At 33.4% G+C, this 23,857-nt stretch overlaps 1 protein-coding gene across 2 annotated transcripts in view; it reads left to right on the forward strand.

The window, feature by feature from the left end:
* Positions 1-22,945, forward strand: part of LOC110457412 (amino acid transporter ANTL1-like) — a 36,934-nt gene extending 13,989 nt beyond the window's left edge. Inside the window, exons 9-18 of one of the 2 annotated variants that reach the window (XM_021508676.1) lie at positions 359-364; positions 8,335-8,404; positions 9,166-9,230; positions 10,542-10,608; positions 11,196-11,244; positions 11,567-11,635; positions 12,095-12,168; positions 12,729-12,880; positions 15,399-15,458; positions 17,012-22,945. In XM_021508676.1, the coding sequence (XP_021364351.1) occupies positions 359-364; positions 8,335-8,404; positions 9,166-9,230; positions 10,542-10,608; positions 11,196-11,244; positions 11,567-11,635; positions 12,095-12,168; positions 12,729-12,880; positions 15,399-15,458; positions 17,012-17,147 (748 nt within the window). In that variant the 3' untranslated portion in view covers positions 17,148-22,945. The remainder of the gene's footprint in view (positions 1-358; positions 365-8,334; positions 8,405-9,165; positions 9,231-10,541; positions 10,609-11,195; positions 11,245-11,566; positions 11,636-12,094; positions 12,169-12,728; positions 12,881-15,398; positions 15,459-17,011) is intronic. The other variant, XM_021508677.1, reaches the window with a different exon arrangement.
* The last annotated feature ends 912 nt before the right edge of the window (positions 22,946-23,857 follow it).

Raw genomic sequence — 23,857 nt, forward strand, 5'->3', positions numbered from 1 at the left:
CTGTTATTTACATTTCCCTAATTGTTAACTCTTAACTGTTATTTACAATTCCCTAATTGTTAACTCTTAACTGTTATTTACAAGTCCCTAATTGTTAGCCCTAACTGTTATTTACAAGTCCCTGATTGTTAACTCTGTTTTACAATTCCCCTATGACTCAAAACTGGAGGGCAATTCATTAATTAATACCAGTTGTTTTTCATGCTAAACAAGTTGTTTGCTTCTTGTAACTAATTCCAAATGATTATTTTGCTACTTCATTTTGCTCAATACAGCATATGTTTTAGTTATTTTAAAGCTAATGCATGCTTTGCTTTGAATTTTGAAATTAATACTTTGCTCTTTTTCGTTTCTGTAGGCGTGGGTAAGTTTAACAAGAAATCACTTATTTGGTTGGTACATTGGTTGAATCGGGGGATCGGGACAATATCTCTGATAATAAAATCTGCCATTCCTCAATAGAAATACCCGTAGTGAAGTTTAAGATAATCAGTATACAGCAAACTTGATTAAGGGATATCTGATTGTCAAATGATTCTCATTATAAGAATTTATTTTATGTTAAAAAATTAAGAAAACTCAAATACGAAGGTAAGTTCAAAAGTAATAATAAAGTTTGTATACCTACAATGTAGATAAGACGACATGAGATCTCAAGGTGTCTTGATTGGTAACTTTATTTTGTAAATATATATTGAAAACTCAGAATTCTACGTTTTAAATTTGATCAATGGCAACGCCAACAACTATAGAGTAGCTCCTGTTTCTGTGAACCGATTTTATCTCACAAACTAAGACCAATCTGTACAGCTGGTTGTACGGCAATCAAAATATAACTACTATATTATCATATTTCACATTGTAAATAACAGGTTATAATAACAGGTAATAATAACACTTACAAATCTATGAGGAAGGGTCAGTCAAGCTTCAATGTTTTGAAATTCGTAGACAAATCGGGAAAAAATCACAACTTTGACTCAAAAATGTTGAACTTTAAACATCTTTGAGATCCTTTATATAATTAATAAGACTGAATGTGACTATTTTTTATTTAATTGACAGAACACACTAAATCCGAATTTACCATACATTTGACATTGCTAGAAATTTGAATCTTCAAAGTTCGATTTATGGAAGTTTTACAGTAATTGAATTCACAAAGATTTAATTATGAACATAATATTTCCCTTAACTGTGAAATAAAATTGGTTTACAGTAATTAACATCCCGCTTTATAATGGCATCTAGTCCTATAGTTATTATACCACAGACTTAGATAGCTAATCTAATTCTGTGGTTATACCTACATGTATGTGTGAAACCTATTAATTAATTATGGCAATTATGAAAATATTTTATTTTCTGAGAGCTACATATTTAACTTGCGCCAATTTCATATGACACTAATCAACATAATGAATAATACACAGTAATACTTACCTTGTACCTGTGAAATCTTAGCTGCTTTTGTTTTGGAATATAAATGCTTATACCCCCTGCTTTGCTACTCCCACCAGTTAGGCTATGTTTTCAGACGTTTTCTGTCCGGTATATGTTGATTTTAGACTTTCTGAGACTTGTAGATTTACAATACGTAACTTCTGTCTGTACCCCTTGTCTCATGTACTCTCATTTATGCACTCAGAATTACAAACCATATTGTGTTTTACTCTTGTTGAGTTGTTCCACGAATATAACTGTCACTTGTCATTAGGTCAAAGTTAAAACATTTTTCTATCTTCCTGCAGACTTATAAGTTATCTTTGTAGTCCTCATATATCTTTCCTAATACCTTTAACGTTTTTGCCCTTGAATGTTTCTTCCTACATGAAAGTTGTCTTAGTGGTTTTTCTTACCGAAAAGCTAATGCCTGTAATCAAAGAAATATTCTGTTTAGCATTAGTTATATAATACAATGTTAAATCTGATGACTATAAGTGCGTCAAATCAATTCACATACAATTTGCTGCAACAACTGAAAGAAAAGGAAAATGTTAAATAATTTGTGACTTTCCATTCATTATTCTGTTATTCAAATTGCCAGGAATGATATGTAAGTTATGAGGGAGACACATGGAATTTTCTGAAAAGGATTTATTGGTTTAACGCATCAACTGATGTAGTCAAAGGGATTTATTGGTTTAACGCATCAACTGATGTAGTCAAAAGGATTTATTGGTTTAATGCATCAATTGATGTAGTCAAAGGGATTTATTGGTTTAATGCATCAAGTGATGTAGTCAAAGGGATTTATTGGTTTAATGCATCAACTGATGCATTTAAATCATGGATTATATGTTGGATGCATGTTCTGAGGGTAAACACTTTGTTGAAATGAAACTGAAGTATTCTGTCTGTCTTTCACGGTCTTCCTTAAAGACTGAATGTACGGTAGCAGATACCAATTTCAGATACATGTAGATATACTTCAATATAAGTAACAGTTTTGTATGAGGTAGCATATAAGTAGCATCTAAAGAATACCGCATTACCATAAATAACTGGTGACAAATGTAATGTAGCGTACATCATATCTAACAGAAACCCTAATATGTACATTGTAGCACACCTCCTTCATGGAAATACTCTAAACACAAATAACATGTGTCGTATGTCGATTAATATCACATCCTCAAGGGAGATCACTTTTAACACAAATCAATAGTACCATATGCAAGGTAGCTTTTCTGGGTATACATGTATGTATTGCAATAGAATTGATTTCGTTCATAATTCCTCCCAACTAATTGCTTAGTGTTTCTGAATGAATTTAATAAGAAGTTTTGATGGGAGATAACTCTAAACTATCAATATAATACGTAAGAAAGCATATAGATAAAATTAATCTTACAGAAATTTATTTATATCACAGGTCCCTCATCTTCAAGGGAAGGTATACTGAGGACGTGTCAATTTGTATGAAAACATCTTGTTAATTGGTACTCAACCACAGTATAAAGACAAACCAGTATACTTGGTTCTCAACCACAGTATAAAGACAACCCAGAATACTTGGTACTCAACCACAGTATAAAGACAAATCAGTATACTTGGTACTCAACCACAGTATAAAGACAACCCAGTATACTTGGTACTCAACCAAATTATAAAGACAACTCATTATACTTGGTACTCAGCCACAGTATAAAGACAAACCAGTATACTCGGTACTCAACCATAGTATAAAGACAAGCCCAGTAACCTGGTTACTCAACCACAGTATAAAGACAAATCCAGTATACTTGGTACTCAACCAAAGTATAAAGACAACTCATTATACTTGGTACTCAACCACAGTATAAAGACAAACCAGTATACTTGGTACTCAACCATAGTATAAAGACAAACCCAGTAACCTGGGTACTCAACCACAGTATAAAGACAACCCAGTATACTTGGTACTCAACCTCAGTATAAAGACAAACCGGTATACTTGGTACTCAACCACAGTATAAAGACAAATCCAATATACTTGGTACTCAACCACAGTATAAAGACAACTCAGTATACTTGGTCCTCAACCACAGTATAAAGACAAACATGTATACTTGGTACCCAACCACAGTATAAAGACAAACCAGTATACTTGGTTCTCAACCACAGTATAAAGACAACCCAGTATACTTGGTACTCAACCTCAGTATAAAGACAACTCAGTATACTTGGTACTCAACCACAGTATAAAGACAAACATGTATACTTGGTACTCAACCACAGTATAAAGACAAACCAGTATACTTGGTTCTCAACCACAGTATAAAGACAAACCAGTATAATTGGTTCTCAACCACAGTATAAAGACAAATCAGTATACTTGGTACTCAACCACAGTTTAAAGACAAACCAGTATACTTGGGACTCAACCACAGTATAAAGACAACCCGGTCTACTTGGTACTCAACCACAGTAAAAAGACAAATCTAGTATACATGGTACTCAACCACAGTATAAAGACGAATCCAGTATACTTGGTACTCAACCACCGTATAAAGACAAATCCAGTATACTTCGTACTCAACCACAGCATAAAGACAAATCCAGCATACTTGGTACTCAACCACAGTATACAGACAAACCCAGAATACTTAGTACTCAACCACAGTATAAAGACAAAACCAGTATACTTGGTACATAACCACAGAATAAAGACAAATCCAGTATACTTGGAACTCAACCACAGTATAAAGACAAACATGTATACTTGGTACCCAACCACAGTATAAAGACAAACCAGTATAATTGGTTCTCAACCACAGTATAAAGACAAACCATTATACTTGATACTCAACCACAGTATAAAGACAAAACCAGTATACTTGGTACTCAACCACAATATAAAGACAAACATGTATACTTGGTACCCAACCACAGTATAAAGACAAACCAGTATAATTGGTTCTCAACCACAGTATAAAGACAAACCCAGTATACTTGGTACACAACCACAGTATAAAGACAACCCAGTATACTTGATACTCAACCACAGTATAAAGACAAACAAGTATACTTGGTACTCAACCACAGTGTAAAGACAAATCCAGTATACTTGGTTCTCAACCACAGTATAAAGACAAATCAGTATACTTGGTACTCAACCACAGTGTAAAGACAAATCCAGTATACTTGGTCCTCAACCACAGTATAAAGACAAACATGTATACTTGGTACCCAACCACAGTATAAAGACAAACCAGTATAATTGGTTCTCAACCACAGTATAAAGACAAACCCAGTATACTTGGTACACAACCACAGTATAAAGACAACCCAGTATACTTGGTACTCAACTACAGGATAAAGACAACCCAGTATACTTGGTACTCAACCAGAGTATAAAGACAAACCAGTATACTTTGTACTCAACCACAGTATAAAGACAAAACCAGTATACTTGGTACATAACCACAGAATAAAGACAAATCCAGTATACTTGGTCCTCAACCACAGTATAAAGACAATCCAGTATACTTGGTACTGAACTACAGTATAAAGACAACCCAGTATACTTGGTACTCAACTACAGGATAAAGACAACCCAGTATACTTGGTACTCAACTACAGTATAAAGACAACCCAGTATACTTGATACTCAACCACAGTATACAGACAAACCCAGAATACTTAGTACTCAACCACAGTATAAAGACAAATCCAGTATACTTGGTACATAACCACAGTATAAAGACAAATCCAGTATACTTGGTACTCAACCACAGTATAAAGACAAACAAGTATACTTGGTACTCAACCACAGTTTAAAGACAAACAAGTATACTTGGTACTCAACCACAGTTTAAAGACAAACAAGTATACTTGGTACTCAACCACAGTATAAAGACAACCCGGAATACTTGGTACTCAACCACAGTATAAAAACAAACCATTATATACTTGGTACTCAACCACAGTATAAAGACAACCCGGAATACTTGGTACTCAACCACAGTATAAAAACAAACCATTATATACTTGGTACTCAACCACAGTATAAAGACAAACAAGTATACTTGGTACTCAACCACAGTTTAAAGACAAACCAGTATACTTGGGACTCAACCACAGTATAAAGACAACCCGGTATACTTGGTACTCAACCACAGTATAAAAACAAACCATTATATACTTGGTACTCAACCACAGTATAAAGACAACCCGGTATACTTGGTACTCAACCACAGTATAAAAACAAACCATTATATACTTGGTACTCAACCACAGTATAAAGACAACCCAGTATTCTTGGTACTCAACCACAGTATAAAGACAAATCCAGTATACTTGGTACTCAACAACAGTATAAAGACAAATCCAGTATACTTGGTACATAACCACAGTATAAAGACAAATCCATTATACTTGGTACTCAACCACAGTATAAAGACAAACAAGTATACTTGGTACTCAACCACAGTTTAAAGACAAACCAGTATACTTGGTACTCAACCACAGTATACAGCCAACCCCAGTATACTTGGTACTCAACCACAGTATACAGACAAACCCAGAATACTTAGTACTCAACCACAGTATAAAGACAAACCAGTATACTTAGTACTCTACCACAGTATAAAGACAAACCATTATACTTGGTACTCAACCACAGTATAAGGACAAACCAGTATACTTGGTACTCAACCACAGTTTAAAGACAAACCAGTATACTTGGTACTCAACCACAGTATACAGACAAACACAGAATACTTGGTACTCAACCACAGTATAAAGACAAACCAGTATACTTGGTACTAAACCACAGTATAAAGACAACCCAGTATACTTGGTACTCAACCATAGTATAAAGACAAACCAGTATACTTGGTACTCAACCACAGTTTAAAGACAAACCAGTATACTTGGGACTCAACCACAGTATAAAGACAACCCGGTATACTTGGTAATCAACCACAGTATAAAAACAAACCATTATACTTGGTACTCAACCACAGTATACAGACAAACACAGAATACTTGGTACTCAACCACAGTATAAAGACAAACCCAGTATACTTGGTACTCAACCACAGTATAAAGACAACCCGGTATACTTGGTACTCAACCACAGTATAAAAACAAACCATTATACTTGGTACTCAACCACAGTATAAAGACAAACCAGTATACTTGGTACTCAACCACAGTGTTAAGACAAACCCAGTATACTTGCTACTCAACCACAGTATAAAGACAACCCAGTATACTTGGTACTCAACCACAGTATAAAGACAAACGTGAGTATACTTGGTACTCAACCACAGTATAAAGACAAACCCAGTATACTTGGTACTCAACCACAGTATAAAGACAACCCAGTATACTTGGTACTCAACCATAGTATAAAGACAAACCAGTATACTTGGTACTCAACCACAGTATAAAGACAAACCAGTATACTTGGTACTCAACCACAGTGTTAAGACAAACCCAGTATACTTGCTACTCAACCACAGTATAAAGACAACCCAGTATCCTTGGTACTCAACCACAGTATAAAGACAAACGCGAGTATACTTGGGACTCAACCACAGTATAAAGACAACCCAGTATGCTTGGTACTCAACCACAGTATAAAGACAAACCCAGAATACTTGGTACTCAACCACAGTATAAAGACAAACCCAGTATACTTGGTACTCAACCACAGTATAAAGACAATCCAGTAGACTTTTGGACTACATGAATTGTAATTACTCCATTTACGTGTTTATTTGTACAACGATGAAGACTTTAAAGAAAATAAAAGCATCACATAATTGTCTGACTGTCCGTCATCTATAGGTTGTCGGGGAGACCCGAGGACAATTTCAATTGATCAAAATAATCACTTTGATCCAAATGCTAGGTCAAAAGCTCCAGATCTTAAAACAAAATAAAAATATAAAACTGTGTTGGTGATCGATTGCGGCCAATACATAAGGCTCTTGCTTGTTGGAACAGATTGGATCCGTGTGTGTTAATGAAACAGCTGATAAATTTGTGGTTTCCATTTATAGGTCTACGTTATTTTGTGGTCAATAATATCAGTTTATCTATCTGCTGAACTTGGTTGTGTGGTTCTCCCCCTTTCTTCCATCCATTCCTTTTCTTCCTTTTTTCAGTACACATCACAACCTCTGCTCTCATAATAACAATGCATTCATTATGAACATCAATTAAATGCTAAGTTTGTTTTGAACACAAACATAAATTGATAACTTATTTGTGAGCTTTCAAGAACATCAGTTTCCATTGTCAAGGAAAGAGTGTCAATGAAACCACTGAAAACAACTCACTTTACCACAACGTACTGAGTCAATATTAAAGTCAACTGTCAGAAAAACATCATGACATTTCGCCAAATAGCAATCTAATACTGCCGGCAGTCAGAGGGAAAGGTAATGTGTATTGGAAAGCTCACACAATAAGTTTTCAATAACTATTTGGATTCAAAACAATCTTTTATTCTTCATACCAAACTGAAGAATCTCATTCCCAATATTGAAAAAAACATGTTTTGTTTTCAGCTGGTTCATTAATTATATGATGTTTGATCATGATTACTCCCAGGGTATTGATAACTTAGTGTTTACTGATAGCTCAAGATTTATGAGATTGAATCTTTTCAAAACTAAAACTGCTTGCATTCTTTAATTTCTTCCAAAAATAATGATGAAAACACAATTTCTACTTAAAAACTTGGTAATTTCTATTGAAGGTTATTTTTTGTGGAAAATTATAAACGGGACACATGGTAATGAATTTCATTATAAAAAACATTTTATAATCATAGAAATGATATAATACTCACATACATAATGACGACATGCTGGAAATTTTACTGTTTTGTTCTTTCAGGATCCATCCAAAGAAAATCTCCCTAAATGGCTTGCCTTTTTTCCTGGCCATTTCAATATATTGTTATGAAGTAAGTACTTTTACGTAGATAGAATATGATAAACCTGAATTATTTTACCTATCTGCCTATCTGTACAGACAGAAGCAATCATGATCAGAAATCATGGTTCATATGGATAATATTAATGAAGCCAAAATGGAAAAATAAATTTAAATATTTGACATTTTCATTCATTTTTGTGTACTAAAATTGTTTTCATCCAAAACCAACCGGTCAAAATGTTTTGGATGTGTTACACATATATTTGTTTATTTATGATTTCCCGAAATGTCTCGACAACAGTTGTAAAATTCTGATAAATTTTCACCTAGTAATAAAATATAATTTAATCACTAAAACGGAAGCCAAGGAGATGTGGAAGTGGAAATGTATAGAGGGTTGTCAGTATCTCTGATTAGGCAGCTTTAGCTGAGATAGAGAGGACATGTACAATTGTGTTCTCACTACATCTAGGACAGCTTTTAATAGTTCTCTGCAATATCCCTTTGGTAAAAATAGTCAAAATTTGTTGCTTTTAATCCCCGATGAAATCACAACATTAAAGATAGAAGAAAATAATGTATATTGAAATTTAAAGTGATTATAGATGATTAGCCAGCTTTTATATCAAACATGAGTTAAAGATTGATTTATTTGACTGGTTCTATATTAGATTAATTAATTGGAGTGTTATATATAGTTATAGGAATAAGCTTCAGGGTTATAATCAGTATAATCAATTGTAAGAAAACTAACCCTTATTCAATTTGAACTCCATTCCTTTGTTTCAGGGTGCAGGTATGATTTTATCATTAGAAAGCTCTTTAGCAGAAGATGTACGACATTCATTTAAAAAGTGAGTATTATATATTCATATAATTTCACAGATATAAGAAAGTGAGTAATTTAATTCTGAAAAGTTCTTTTTTAAACAACCAATACAATTTTCTATGTGATGTTTTGATGACTAGTACGATATGTACACTGTCAATTTCATCAGACAATTGACCAATGAAGCGTATGCAGACTGTCACCTTCATCAGACAATTGACCAGTGAAGCGTAGGTAGACTGTCACCTTCATCAGACAATTGACCAGTGAAGCGTAGGTAGACTGTCCCCTTCATCAGACAATTGACCAATGAAGCGTATGCAGACTGTCACCTTCATCAGACAATTGACCAATGAAGCGTATGCAGACTGTCACCTTCATCAGACAATTGACCAGTGAAGCGTAGGTAGACTGTCCCCTTCATCAGACAATTGACCAATGAAGCGTAAGTAGACTGTCACCTTCATCAGACAAATGACCAATGAAGTGTATGCACACAAAGGTTTTATGGACAACTCTTACACATTTTACACCTTTGTGTGCATCCGCTTCATTGGTCAATTGTCTGATGCAGGTGACAGTCTACATACGCTTCATTGGTCATTTGTCTGATTAAGGTGACAGTCTACATACGCTTCATTGGTCAATTGTCTGATGAAGGTGACAGTCTACCTACGCTTCACTGGTCAATTGTCTGATGAAGGTGACAGTCTACATATCGTACTAGTCATCAAAATGTCACATAGAAAATTTTATTGGTTGTGTAAAAAAGAACTTTTCAGAATCCATACTTACCAACCTGAAGAAAATGTTTAGAAATATGTGAGTAATTTAAGTTCTCACAATGTAAATATAAAAAAGGGTGTATATTATGTTCACACAGTTTTACTTTTGTAAACAAGTCAGTATATTTTCACTAAATGAAAAAAATAAATCTTAAGTGTGATGTAAAAAGTGAGGAAGAGTCAATGCAAAGTACGTATTTGATGGCAACTACCACTACTCTAGCGACATTTGAGTAAATCATGTGTAAATCCTATTGTTTACCTGTTAAATATAATATAATTTTAGTAATACGTGTAAAATAGCTGCATTGATTCCTCATACATTTACATTATGATAAACTGTCTATGAAATGCCATGCAGTCTGTTAATAGGTATGTTGTCGGCTGTATTGAACAGCTATGTTATTATCTACACCTACATTGATGTGGATTTTGTAAGCTGTTATTAAATGGCAATGTAATCGATTTACAGTTAACAGATGGTTGTTATATAGTAAGCTGTTATTACATTTTGTTAAATGTCACTGAAATGCTATGTGATTTATTTACAGGTATTTTATTAGTACTATGGTTATAGTAACAAGTATGTATATATCCTTTGGAGCCTGTGGCTATCTGGTAAGTTCTTAGTAGTTTCTTTAAATAATTTACAACAGATTAAGGCAGACAACATCAAACCCACTTAATTATGATTTAAAAAAGCTAATAATAATGATAACCTTATAACTACATTGACTGATTTATCAATTAAATTATGTGATTAACTATATTGATTGATTTATCAATTTAGTTATGTGATTAACTATATTGATTGATTTATCAATTAAATTATGTGATTAACTATATTGACTGATTTATCAGTTAAATTATGTGATTAACTACATTGACTGATTTATCAATCAAATTATGTGATTAACTATATTGACTGATTTATCAATTAAATTATTCTTACACACCTTGCATACATGTCTGACTGCTAGAATTCACATTTATTTTGAGTCTCTTTATATTTTAGAGAGTAAAAGTGCATATTAAAAACTTGAGTTTGAGAATTTCTGTATTTACTTTATAACTTTAATTAAGGTTTACATGCCTGAATAAATAAATACAATTGTTAGTAGTAATCTTCTTTATATTAAGCTTATTATATTCTGAAAAGCATTGAAGAACAGTTATGGTGAATGTTTTGCACAATTTATTTTCAGTCTTTTGGTAAAGAAACCAATGAAATAATAACACTGAATCTTCCAAAAGGTATGTAGTTGATGTGTCCATTTGCCTACAAAACAGTCTAAATGTATTCATTTCTCAGATGACTCTGTGTCAATTCTTTAAAATTTGTTTTAATCTATCAATTTACTTTTCAAATATGCATATCTATAGCTGCATGTACATTGATCATGACCTCACACCGTTTTACATGTATGTATCAAACTATTAAATTCCTATTTCTCAGCAAAACATTGTTATCTGTGAAAATTGAAGACTTTTTGCAATGAAAAGTTGTATGAAAGTTCTGTGAATGATATATTTAAACAATGAGTAAGGTTAACCATGTGCTTTCGTCTGTTTGTAGGAGATTCCATAGACTTCGCTATGATTGTCAAGTCCTGTCTGTGCCTTGCTTTGTTCTTTACTTATCCAGGTTTGTTTTCAAGTTTCCAAGTTTTATTTATTCACTCCGACACATTTACGTGTGTAACAAGAGGTCACATACATATAATAAATATGATACATGGCGTGTGATGTACACAATTACAACATTGTATATAGCATATAGTTACATATATGTCTATCTGTAATAAATCAGATTATCCCACTATTGGCAACGATTAAATTTACCTATGTATAATACCTGTCTATTCATAGTTCAATATTGTCAGAGGTAATCATAGGTAAACCTATAAGGGGCTAATTATATTATTACCTGACTTTATTGAAAGGATAAGATTTTTTGATTTTTTTAGCCTTATACATATATTTCGTTATGCCAAATCACTGTCCTGATGCTAAGTTGTGAGGATAGGATTCATGAGTCGACATTTTATTTGTTAGATGATTATTTGTGATATGATCGTTTGAAAATGTTCAATATTGGTTTCAGTGATGATGTTTCCAGTGATGAAAATACTTGAAGGCTACTTATTTGTTAATGTAGAAAAACAGATATGGAAGGGGGTAAGTATTATGGTTATATTTAACGAAAAGTTCTTCAAAAATCTTTACTTTTCTGCAAGAACCAAACCATTTACATAGCTGAACTGATAACAATGAACCGAGTATAAATCAAATATACAGAGATACGGGAGCCAGACCTTTCATAGTTACAGGCAAATCTTTGACCATGTTGTCATTTTTAAGTTGGAATATACACATGTGGATAATAATGCAAGCTATAATATCATGTATCATTTAAACTGTACAATGCCATGTTTTGTTGAACAAGAAACTTGCAATATTAATATTTATGCAATAATTTTATTTCAACATTAACCTTCTTATCAATATTGTAGTAATGTACTGGGTATGTTTGATAAAGAATGATACATTGAACATTTTGGTTTTGATAAAACACCATAATAAGTACAAACAAGCTTTATCTTTCTGTGTGTGTTTGATGTTGCTTCCTGCGGCCCATAGTATGTGATTGGTAATATGCTGAAATATCCTGTAAAATTTAACACCCTGTATGAAGAAAGAGAGAATGTTAATGATGGACTGTCCTTTGTGTTTTACAGAATGCACTTCGTCTGTTCATGGTGCTAGTGACTGGTTTGACCGTGACAATCATCCCTAACTTTGCCAACCTGATGGCTCTTGTAGGCGCCACTTGTTGTACCCTGTTAGCCTTCATCCTTCCAGGCCTGTTCCACTTGTCCATCTTCAAAGGGTAATTATAAGTAGTCCTAGACCACCGCAAAGTCTATGTAAACAATAACACATGGGATTATGTTTACTTTGTAGTCCTAGATAAACCACCACAAAGTCTATGTAAACAATAACACATGGGATTATGTTTACTATGTAGTCCTAGATAGACCACCACAAAGTCTATGTAAACAATAACACATGGGATTATGTTTACTATGTGGTCCTAGATAGACCACCACAAAGTCTATGTAAACAGTAACACATGGGATGTTTACTATGTAGTCCTAGACTGCCACAAAGTCTATGTAAACAGTAACACATTGGATGTTTACTATGTAGTCCTAGACTGCCACAAAGTCTATGTAAACAGTAACACATGGGATGTTTACTATGTAGTCCTAAACCGCCACAAAGTCTATGTAAACAGTAACACATTGGATGTTTACTATGTAGTCCTAGACTGCCACAAAGTCTATGTAAACAGTAACACATGGGATGTTTACTATGTAGTCCTAGACCGCCACAAAGTCTATGTAAACAGTAACACATGGGATGTTTACTATGTAGTCCTAGACCGCCACAAAGTCTATGTAAACAGTAACACATGGGATGTTTACTATGTAGTCCTAGACCGCCACAAAGTCTATGTAAACAGTAACACATGGGATGTTTACTATGTAGTCCTAGACCGCCACAAAGTCTATGTAAACAGTAACACATGGGATGTTTACTATGTAGTCCTAGACCGCCACAAAGTCTATGTAAACAGTAACACATGGGATGTTTACTATGTAGTCCTAGACCGCCACAAAGTCTATGTAAACAGTAACACATGGGATGTTTACTATGTAGTCCTAGACCGCCACAAAGTCTATATAAACAGTAACACATGGGATGTTTACTATGTAGTCCTAGACCGCCACAAAGTCTATGTAAACAGTAACACAGGGGATGTTTACTATGTAGTCCTAGACCGCCACAAAGTCTATGTAAACAGTAACACATGGGATGTTTACTATAAAGTCCTAGACCGCCACGTAGTCTATGTAAACAGTCTACACTGGCTTACACTCAATACCCATTGTTTCAGCAAACAGAAAAAGACTCCAACTGAAAGGATCAGTTTTATTATTTTGGAGAGGTTAGGAGGTGATACTTGACCATAGGTTAAGAGGTGATACTTGACCATAGGTTAGGAAGTGACACTTCCCTTGACCATGAGTTACTACACTTGACCTTGAGTAACTACACTTGACCATGGGTTACTACACTTGACCATGAGTAACTACCCTTGACCATGAGTTACTACACTTAACCATGAGTTACAACACTTGACCATGAGTAACTACACTTAACCATGAGTAACTACACTTGACCATGAGTAACTACACTTAACCATGAGTAACTACACTTGACCATGACTCATGAGTAACTACACTTGACCATGAGTTACTTCCCTTGACCATGAGTTACTAAACTTGACCATGAGTAACTACACTTAACCATGAGTAACTACACTTAACCATGAGTAACTACACTTGACCATGCGTAACTACACTTGACCATGAGTTACTACACTTAACCATGAGTAACTCCACTTGACCATGAGTAACTACACTTGACCATGAGTTACTACACTTGACCATGAGTAACTACACTTGACCATGGGTTACTACCCTTAACCATGAGTAACTACACTTGTCCATGAGTAACTACACTTGACCATGAGTAACTACACTTGACCATGAGTTACTACACTTTACCAGGAGTAACTACACTTGACCAGGAGTAACTACACTTGACCAGGAGCTACTACACTTGACCAGGAACAACTACACTTGACCAGGAGTTACTACACTTGACCAGGAATAACTACACTTGACCAGGAGTTACTACACTTGACCAGGAGTTAATTGATTTCAATTAACACATGCTCATCTTGAGTTATCACCTCATAATCTGACTAAAACATGCTGATTGTGAACTCACTTATTTCAAATTGTCTCATTTTGCTCTGGCACTGTGACAGATGGCAGATCATGATTCAATACATGTTCCCTACTTGGGTACATTGTCCTATTGTAAGCTATATAATTAAGGCAACTGCAACAAGATCGGGGTACCGTCCTTTAATTTATTACTAGTCTACTGGGTTACACAGAAGATGACAGGTATTCTGTCTCAATAAGACAGTGTATCTTGGTAGGGGTGTAATTGAATGTTTAGGTGTTTTTTTTAAATTTAAATAGATTCATTTGAATTTGAAAATAAGTATAAAAAAAAGTTTTTAATTGGTGAAGAATAGTTTTAATGTAAATGAATAATTCAGGTTTATATGTATTGAAATTGGTGTGAATAACTAAATACCTTAATATCATTTGATTCCTTTCATTGGGATTGTTCATGATTCATTGTAAATAATTTGACATTCTGTCACAGAAGAAGAGGACATTTGACTTATTAGTGATTCTAAGTTGATTACATTATACAATATTATAGTTATAAAAGTGTAAGTGTATATGTACTGTTTGTTTCAGGTCCCTGTCTATTGGTCAGGTTGTGATGGACTGGACTCTTATATTCATAGGAACTGTAGGGTAAGTATTAACTAAGTGGTGTTTTCCCCTCCAGCTGTCACAGTTATTAAGGCCCCGTATCTCAGATACAGGTGCCCTATAGTAATCACTCTGTCTGTCTGTCTGTCTGTCCGTCCACAAATTTTGTTCCTGGCTGATAACTTTAGTATTTGTTGACCGATGTACATGAAACTTGGTCAAGATGTTCAGTTCATAAAAATACACATTGCGATTAAAAGTCAAGGTCAAGGTCATTAGGTTCAAAGGTCAATGTCAAATTTTACATATTTTCAATGATGAATATTTTGTTATGACAGTATGGAGCAAAGTTGATCAGAATTAAACAAGGAGTCAACTGACCAAAGGTCAAGGTCATCGGGTCAGGGGTCAAGGTCAAATTTTGTAGCTTTTCACTAGTGACATTATGAAGCAAAGTTGTTCGGAATTATACAAAGAGACACACTGAGGTAAAAAGTTGAGGTCAAAGGTCAAGGTCATGAGATGCAAAGGTCAAGGTCAAATTTTGCATCTTTTCACTGATGAACATTTTGTTATGACATGATGAAGCAAAGTTGATCAGAATTAAACAATGAGTCAATTGACCTTAGTTCCAGGTAACGGGGTCCAAAGGGTCAAGGTCAAGTTTTGTATTTTTCACTGATGAACATTTTGTTATGATATTAAGAAGCAAAGTTGGTCGGAATTAAAGAATAAGTCAACTGACCAAAGATCAAGGTCACTGGGTTAATGGTCAAGGTCATTTGGGTCCAAAGGTCAAAGACAAAGTGGATCTCTGACTTTGACCCTGGCTCTTGATGGAGAAGGTATATAAGGTGAAATAAAACAAATCAAAGCTAACAAATGAGTATTGCACCGGTAATTACATTTCTGTTAGCCCAGCAAGTTTGGAGGTGGGAGGAAACACATCCATCATGGTACATGTAAAATGTATATTTTGCTTCCTTTCGATTCTTTTTGAAGTCCAAATGTCAAACGTCAAGCTCAGCTGTATGGGCAGATTGCTTCTTGATGATTATGGTGGATATAATTGCCACAAGACGGGGCCCTTACTGACCTGTCAGTGTTCTAGTTGTAATTGTGTTCTGGTAATGCATTATCAATATTAAAAGAGGATAAATCAGGGTCAAGATTTCAAATGTCTTGTTTAATATATCTCCCCAGTTTTAGGAAATATCAGAATATACACTTTCCTGTTTTATAAGTTGTAAAAGATGTTATAAACTCTTATCTTCCCAAAAATACTTTAAAAAACATGATACGTTTATCTGGAAATACCTTGTCAAAATCATGCTCTATTTTATATCTTGAATTATATCGTCACTAACATTCTCCATTTATCTGGAATTGTATGGTCAAAAACATGCTCAATATTTTGGAATTATATGATCAAAAACATGCTTCATTTGCCTGCAAATATATTTGTCAAAAACATACTCTATTATATCTGGAAGTGCTGTCCTTGCTACGTGTATGGTCTCAATTTTCACAGATCAACATGTTTGTGTGACATCCTTTGTGTGCATTTTAATTAGACAGTATTAAATTCTTTTCAGGACCATTGTATGCACGGTTGATGCACTGAAGCGTCTACAGGAGTCGCACGAGTTAAAGTTAGAGGACTTCACTGCGTCTAACATGACTAGTACCACACTCCATACCCTTCTCCATCCTGTGTCCCCCTCGCCATAGTCAAACAAACCTTCTACGTATATTTCAATGATATATTTAGTACAAATAATATGTATTTAAATGTAATGTTGAAGGCTCACAGTGTTAATCATTAAACACAAAGACTCTACATTTAACACTTATTTATAAGGAACTTCTGGGACCTGAGGAATTAGTTCACTGAATTCATTTTGATTGATGAGACCTCTCCTTTTTGGGATACACATCAGACTTGGTGATTAGCAGCTATTTGCAAAATTAGTATCATATTAAACACTATATTTTATTGTTATAGTTATTAATGGTTCAGAGGGTTTATTTTACCGAGTCATTCATTTTCTACATGGCATATATTGTACATGGTATATATTTCATGTGATATACACGGTATTTTATTCTGAAGGAAGTAGTTTTGTATGACTTAAGGGGAAAACGGCATAAAAATTGTTCATAATCAAAGAACAATGGATAATATACTATGGCTGCTGTGCAGTGTAATAAGACCATTATGTACATTTTTTATATATATAGATATATGACGAAAAGGTTTAATATATGAAACATCACAAATAATACCGACCAATTAAAAGTCCACAACAAAACATAATGTGTAGCAGTACCTCTTACACACTTTGGTTTAATTCTAAAAAAAAGGGAATATCAAACTCATTACCATTCCATCTGACCTTCTCAAACATTTGAAGATTGTTTAAATAGCCATTATAATGGGAACTGGTCAAAGATCCTTGGTATATTTTATTTCTTTGTAAAATCTTATCTGAATTATTACAACCGTACTGGTTGTAATAATTCAGATAAGATTTTACAAAGAAATAAAATATACCAAGGATCTTTGACCAGTTCCCATTATAATGGCTATTTAAACAATCTTCAAATGTTTGAGAAGGTCAGATGGAATGGTAATGAGTTTGATATTCCCTTTTTTTTAGAATTAAATATAAATATGGTGAATAACAAAGCAATGCTTATTACCATTACCCGAGTATGTAACATTGTCTTTAAGTTGCCATTTATTTTTATTGTGCTATGTGGTTGTTAACAGACATATAAAGGTTTTCAAGTTAACCTTTTTTATAAGCTGATGTTTGAAATTATAGATATAAAATATCTTGTTATAATTGTAAGTAAATGATTATTTTTTTTAGTACTGAAAAAATAAATTAAAATTATATAAAAATGGTCTATTTTCCAAATGTGATGTTAAGACATCTAAAACTTAAGTTGTGACTCATCAGTGGGTCAAACCATACTTAGTAATTGATTTCCGACTTGCATAAAATGATGATATTAGATGGAGGTCAGTTGGCCTGTTGATGTTAATCTCTTCCAGATCACTGTTTTAAAGGTCACAGATGTGTTTGCTAACTGCATTGAATGATAGGTTAACGATACAGGCATAATGGGCCTCTTATAGGTGAAATCCACAGATGTTTATCTCGTGGACGTATATTTACTTGACACACATTGATAAATTATTTCTTTTGAAATTTACAATATTTTTCTTTGGAACAGTGTTAAGAATTTGTAGAAAATAACATACACTACTAATTTGTAAGCATGAGGCAATGAAACAACTCAGATTAAGGATTACATTTACTTTCAAAGTTATGTATTTTTTATAACATATTGCACAAGGTGTTACCGTGTTTTGTTTCACAAAATGCATGTGTCTTAAATAGTGGCAAAATCAGCTGGCTGTCTGTCACGTTCTTTAATTAACAAAACATATTCATTGGTGCTCCTTTGATGTAACAAAAATAAATGAATGTGTTCCGAGATATCTTTTCTTTCCGAAAATTAAGAATATTTTATTCTTTCTTCGTCCCTCTGACAAAAAAGACCTGGTATCTACTATTAGGTATCATTAAGCGATATCTTGTTATTCTGTTCATAGAACTTAAATTTAAGTCATTATACATTTTATTTTGTGAAAGTTACAACCATGAGTGATCATGCTTTAATTATTTATTCACTATTGATTTCATATATATTTATCTTTGTTTTAACAAAGAACGTGGATGTTTTTCATTAGTACTTATATATAGTATTATGCTTCATGATATCTTCTGGTTTTAGATTATTTTACGAAACATGAAGATGTTATATAGTTTTTGGGACCAAATTGTAAATGACAATATGATTATATTATTTCAAAAGGTAAAGAACTGATTTTAAATATATCTTGTTTTAGGTTTAAAAGGATTTATGGCAATTGATTCAAGCTACTCATCCTTATGACACATTTTGAATCATTCACATTAATTTACTGATAATGTAAATCTTTTTAAGTGCTCATAATGCAAAATATAAGAATATTGTGTACCTTGAAATAAATCTAGCTTAAAAGTACAGAGATAAATGAAAACTGGGATTATGAAAATCCGGTTTTTCACAAGGATTGATCCTTTGAAACTAAAGTCTGAAAAATTTGGTTTTCAACGTTAAGGTAAAGGGAACTGAGAGCTTTTATTTAAACTTTGAGTTATCTCCCTTCTATATAGAAGATAAAGAGTAATCTCCCTTCTATATAGAAGATAAGGAGTAATCTCCCTTCTATATAGAAGATCAGCAACCAAAAGGGAGGTTCTCCGGCTGAGAGTAGGGCTGAGAGTAACTTCCCCTGCTGAGTGTTTCATAGACTTCGTGGCCCATTGGACACTCATTTTGATACTATGCAAATGTAATTTCTAAATGCCAACTTTGATAAATTGAAGGCTTTGTAGGATCCCGAGTTTGACTACTGTTTTTTCTGTGTTTTCTTTTTAATTACTATTTTTAATCCTTTAAATTTTGGACAACCATAGTTCTGTAAAAAAAACTTGTGACATGTAATTTTTAAAGAAAAATATTTTTGAAAAAGGCTTCCATCAATTATTTTCCAATAATCACAATGGTAATAATATAGATTAATTTCTTGGTAGCTTTTACCTTAACGTTTGAGAACAGTTAATTTCAGTCAAATTGTACATCAATTTTGTATTGGAATATTACTTTCTCTAGCCTTTGTTAGTCTATAAGTGTACATGCAGTACAATGAGTAGGTTCATATTTTTTTATTTACTTAAGATCTAATGCCAAAATCCTGTGATATATGATATTAAATCTTGATTATGTAATATAGATGAGATTTTGAAACTACTTACAGGTAGTAGATTGACTATCATGCCATTATTGTTTCATTGGGTGAAAGGTTTATATAGGTTTATTGAATCTCTGATGATTGTCGTGTGATTGATTACAGGGTATTGTGTTTCCTTTCTTTGTGTACATACAAACACCTCAGTACAGCTAACATGACACAAAGTCCTTTATATATCTCTATAGCCTACCGACTTTCCACAATTAAGGAAAAGGCTTGAAAACCCGAAACGGTAATAGAAATTTGCATTAACTCATTCACCCCTGAAGACACATTTGAACTCCTCCAATTCAAAGATTGGATTAGTTCATTATGAAATTTCAGGGGTGAATGAATTAACTTCCTATTATACTGTTTACTATTTCTAATGTATATCCTGTTTTAACACGACAAATCTACATGTGATAACTGAAAATATTATGAATTTTGTAAAGTATTCTTGTAAGGTCTTGGTTTAACTGTCATTTGGAGCTGTAATATATGAGAAATAGTTGTAATATTTTTATCCTAACCATAACGACATGAGTGTACATTATTTGTTTATTTGTTTTATTCATAAGGTATCGAAAATTTAAGGTGGCCTGTATGCGTCAAAGATCTAAGATGGCCAATATTACATGTATATATCTTTTTGGTAGTTTAGAGAAACTTGTTTTATTGAGACAAACGTTACAGAAAATGTATCCAACCATCGGTACTACTACTAGTGAGAAATCAAAGATATTATTAGCAGCTTTAATTCATCACAGTTACAATAGACAGTGTATGTGAGATATGTTTCTGTTTTTGACAAATTACCAAAGCTTTGCATCTTCTCTTAACATCATGGTTGTAATCACAGACATATTCCAAGTAATACAAAAATGTGGCTGATTGGTAGTGCTTTATTATAATTCCACCGCTAGAAAAGGATAGCCAGCAGGTCCAGGTCATAGCTGCACCATAATCTGGACACAATGAAGAGAAAGCTATAATAGGGGTATAATGAAACATCTTTGAATGGAAATCAAATGCAAAAAAAAAATGGATATTAAAATCCTGAAATAATCAGTTTTCATTACGAGAAAATCTCATTGTTCCAGAATTATTATAAGAAACAGAAGTGTCCAGCCTCAGTAACTTCTACAAGTTATGATCCCCGACTTGCACAAACCAAGGTTATAAGGGTTTTAACCTGGTATATGGTATGCTATGTGAGCACCGTTATGTTTGTTTTGCTGTATTTATTTATTGGGACTCCGTATATATATTATATATTTATAGTATTAACCATAGTGTCTTTGAATATAAAATGAAACTGTATTTTATTGACAAAGTGTTTGGCGTACTGTGTACGTATTAAATCACAATATAATTGTATATGTTTTGTGTATGTGACATAGGCCATTGTACTTATTCTGTTGTATTTGCAGGGTAATATGATTGTTGAATATGTCCATCAATGTAATTATGCATACTGCTACATCATCACTACAGAAGAAGAAAAAATCAGATTGATTTGAAAACATGTATAGTATTATTTTTTTTTAAATTAAGTAGCTACACGCAAGTACATGAAACTGCAGTCTGATTTTATCGGGTGAAGTGTGATACTAATCTTTCACCTAAACATGACATCAGTAATATGTTATGAGCTTTGTGCTTGCCTGATATGTGTGGTATTACGAAAAACATGAAATTCACTAATACCAAATTGAAAAAAAATGAAATGGACAACGAAATTTGAAAGACTGAGAATGGACGTATTTTTGTAGTGTTGTTTTATCATGTAATTGATGGGATTTGTAACCGATGGTGTTCTCTGTGTCATGTGTTACACTCTAAACCACTGGTGTTCTCACAGGATACACCATGTCATATTTTTGACAATCAGTGTTCATAAAACAGATATCAATTCAGTAGAACATCAGCCAGTATCAGATCACACGGCGGTTCACCGATTAACTAGAGGAGAAGATAAAACAAAATAGACACATTAGCTACGTCATCAATACATGTTATATTGGACGTAAAACTTGTTATTTTCAGTAAGATCAAGGCTCAATTGCTCAGAAGTTGATGAGCTTAATCATTGTTTAACGACATTTTTCGACCTCTAATAATTCCGTCTATGTACCGTGTAAAATCTTGTAATTTTGCAGGTAACTTTTTTTTGTCAATATATTACTATTAAAGTTTAAAATAAAGTAATGGTTGTATTTTAAATGTACAAGAAAAGGATATTTTGCACTAATCACTGATCAAACCTGTCACCTTTTGAACAACCAGGTCTATGCTGTTTGAATGTGACCAGGTCGTGTTGACTTTGTAACCCGATTGTAAGGTAACCTTAACGGATCTGTCATGTGGTCGTTTTAATGTTAATAGGTCGTTGTTGTTGGATTTTGATATGACCTGGTTGTTGTGTCCAAAAGATCGATGGGTGCAGGTAAACAATAATGCAGTTTACATCTAATTAAAATGGTATTGACCTCACTGTGAACTATCATAACATCATTTTCAAGGTAAATTCGTTTTACATCGTTTAATCGTTTAAGCCTGGTGTACCCTCGCACTGTACCCTTAATAAGATGGTTTACTCTCACACTGTACCCTAAATAAGATGGTTTACCCTCACACTGTACCCTAAATAAGATGGTTTACCCTCACATTGTACTCTCGAAAAGTTGAAAGTTCAGATAAGCAAAACAATAATTACTTGAATATTTTTCAAGTGACCTATCCAGAATTTGCAACGATAGGGGCCTTAATCATGATGAAGATACATGTAAAACGATAATTAAAAACTTTATTTAACAATAATAAATCATAATTTCAGTTCTACATAAAAGGGAGTCTAGATATCCGTTGCTTAACCGTCCGTCAGTATTGATTTGGTGCCGTTACACTAACTATTAAATAATGATGTTATACTACATTGTACGTCTGATATTGTTCCATTGTGTCAGACCAATAAGTTTATTTAGATATAAAGGAAATGTAAGATGTTATACTACATTGTACGTCTGATATTGTTCCATTATGTCGGACCAATAAGTTTATTTAGATATAAAGGAATTGTATGATGTTATACTACGTTTGATATTGTTCCATTGTGTCAGACTAATAAGTTTATTTAGATAGAAAGGAATTGTAAGATGTCATACCAAGTATGTGTGTACATTTTATCAGACCAAGTTTAAGTAAGGAATAAGGATTAATATGCTGTACATGATGTGACCGCTCTGTATCTCATCATATCATATAAACTGGTATAAACTGATAACAAAACAGCCAGTTATGTGATTAATAAAAACATCAAAAATACTCAACAGTATACCGCGTCTGAACTCACTCATTCAGGTTGTTTTCAGCATTTTACCTTGTCGGAACTCGGCACTGAAGTTAAATATTCAACTTTAAACCGTGTCTAAACTCGGCACTAAAGTAAAAATATTCAACATTATACCGTGTCTAAACCCGGCACTGAAGTTAAATATTCAAGATTATACCGTGACTGAACTCGGCACTGAAGTTAAATATTTAACATTATACCGTGAACTAGGCACTGAAGTTAAACTATTCAGCATTA

The sequence above is a fragment of the Mizuhopecten yessoensis genome, unplaced genomic scaffold (assembly GCF_002113885.1).
Source record: "Mizuhopecten yessoensis strain PY_sf001 unplaced genomic scaffold, ASM211388v2 scaffold9133, whole genome shotgun sequence".
Classification (NCBI taxonomy): Eukaryota; Metazoa; Mollusca; class Bivalvia; order Pectinida; family Pectinidae; genus Mizuhopecten; species Mizuhopecten yessoensis.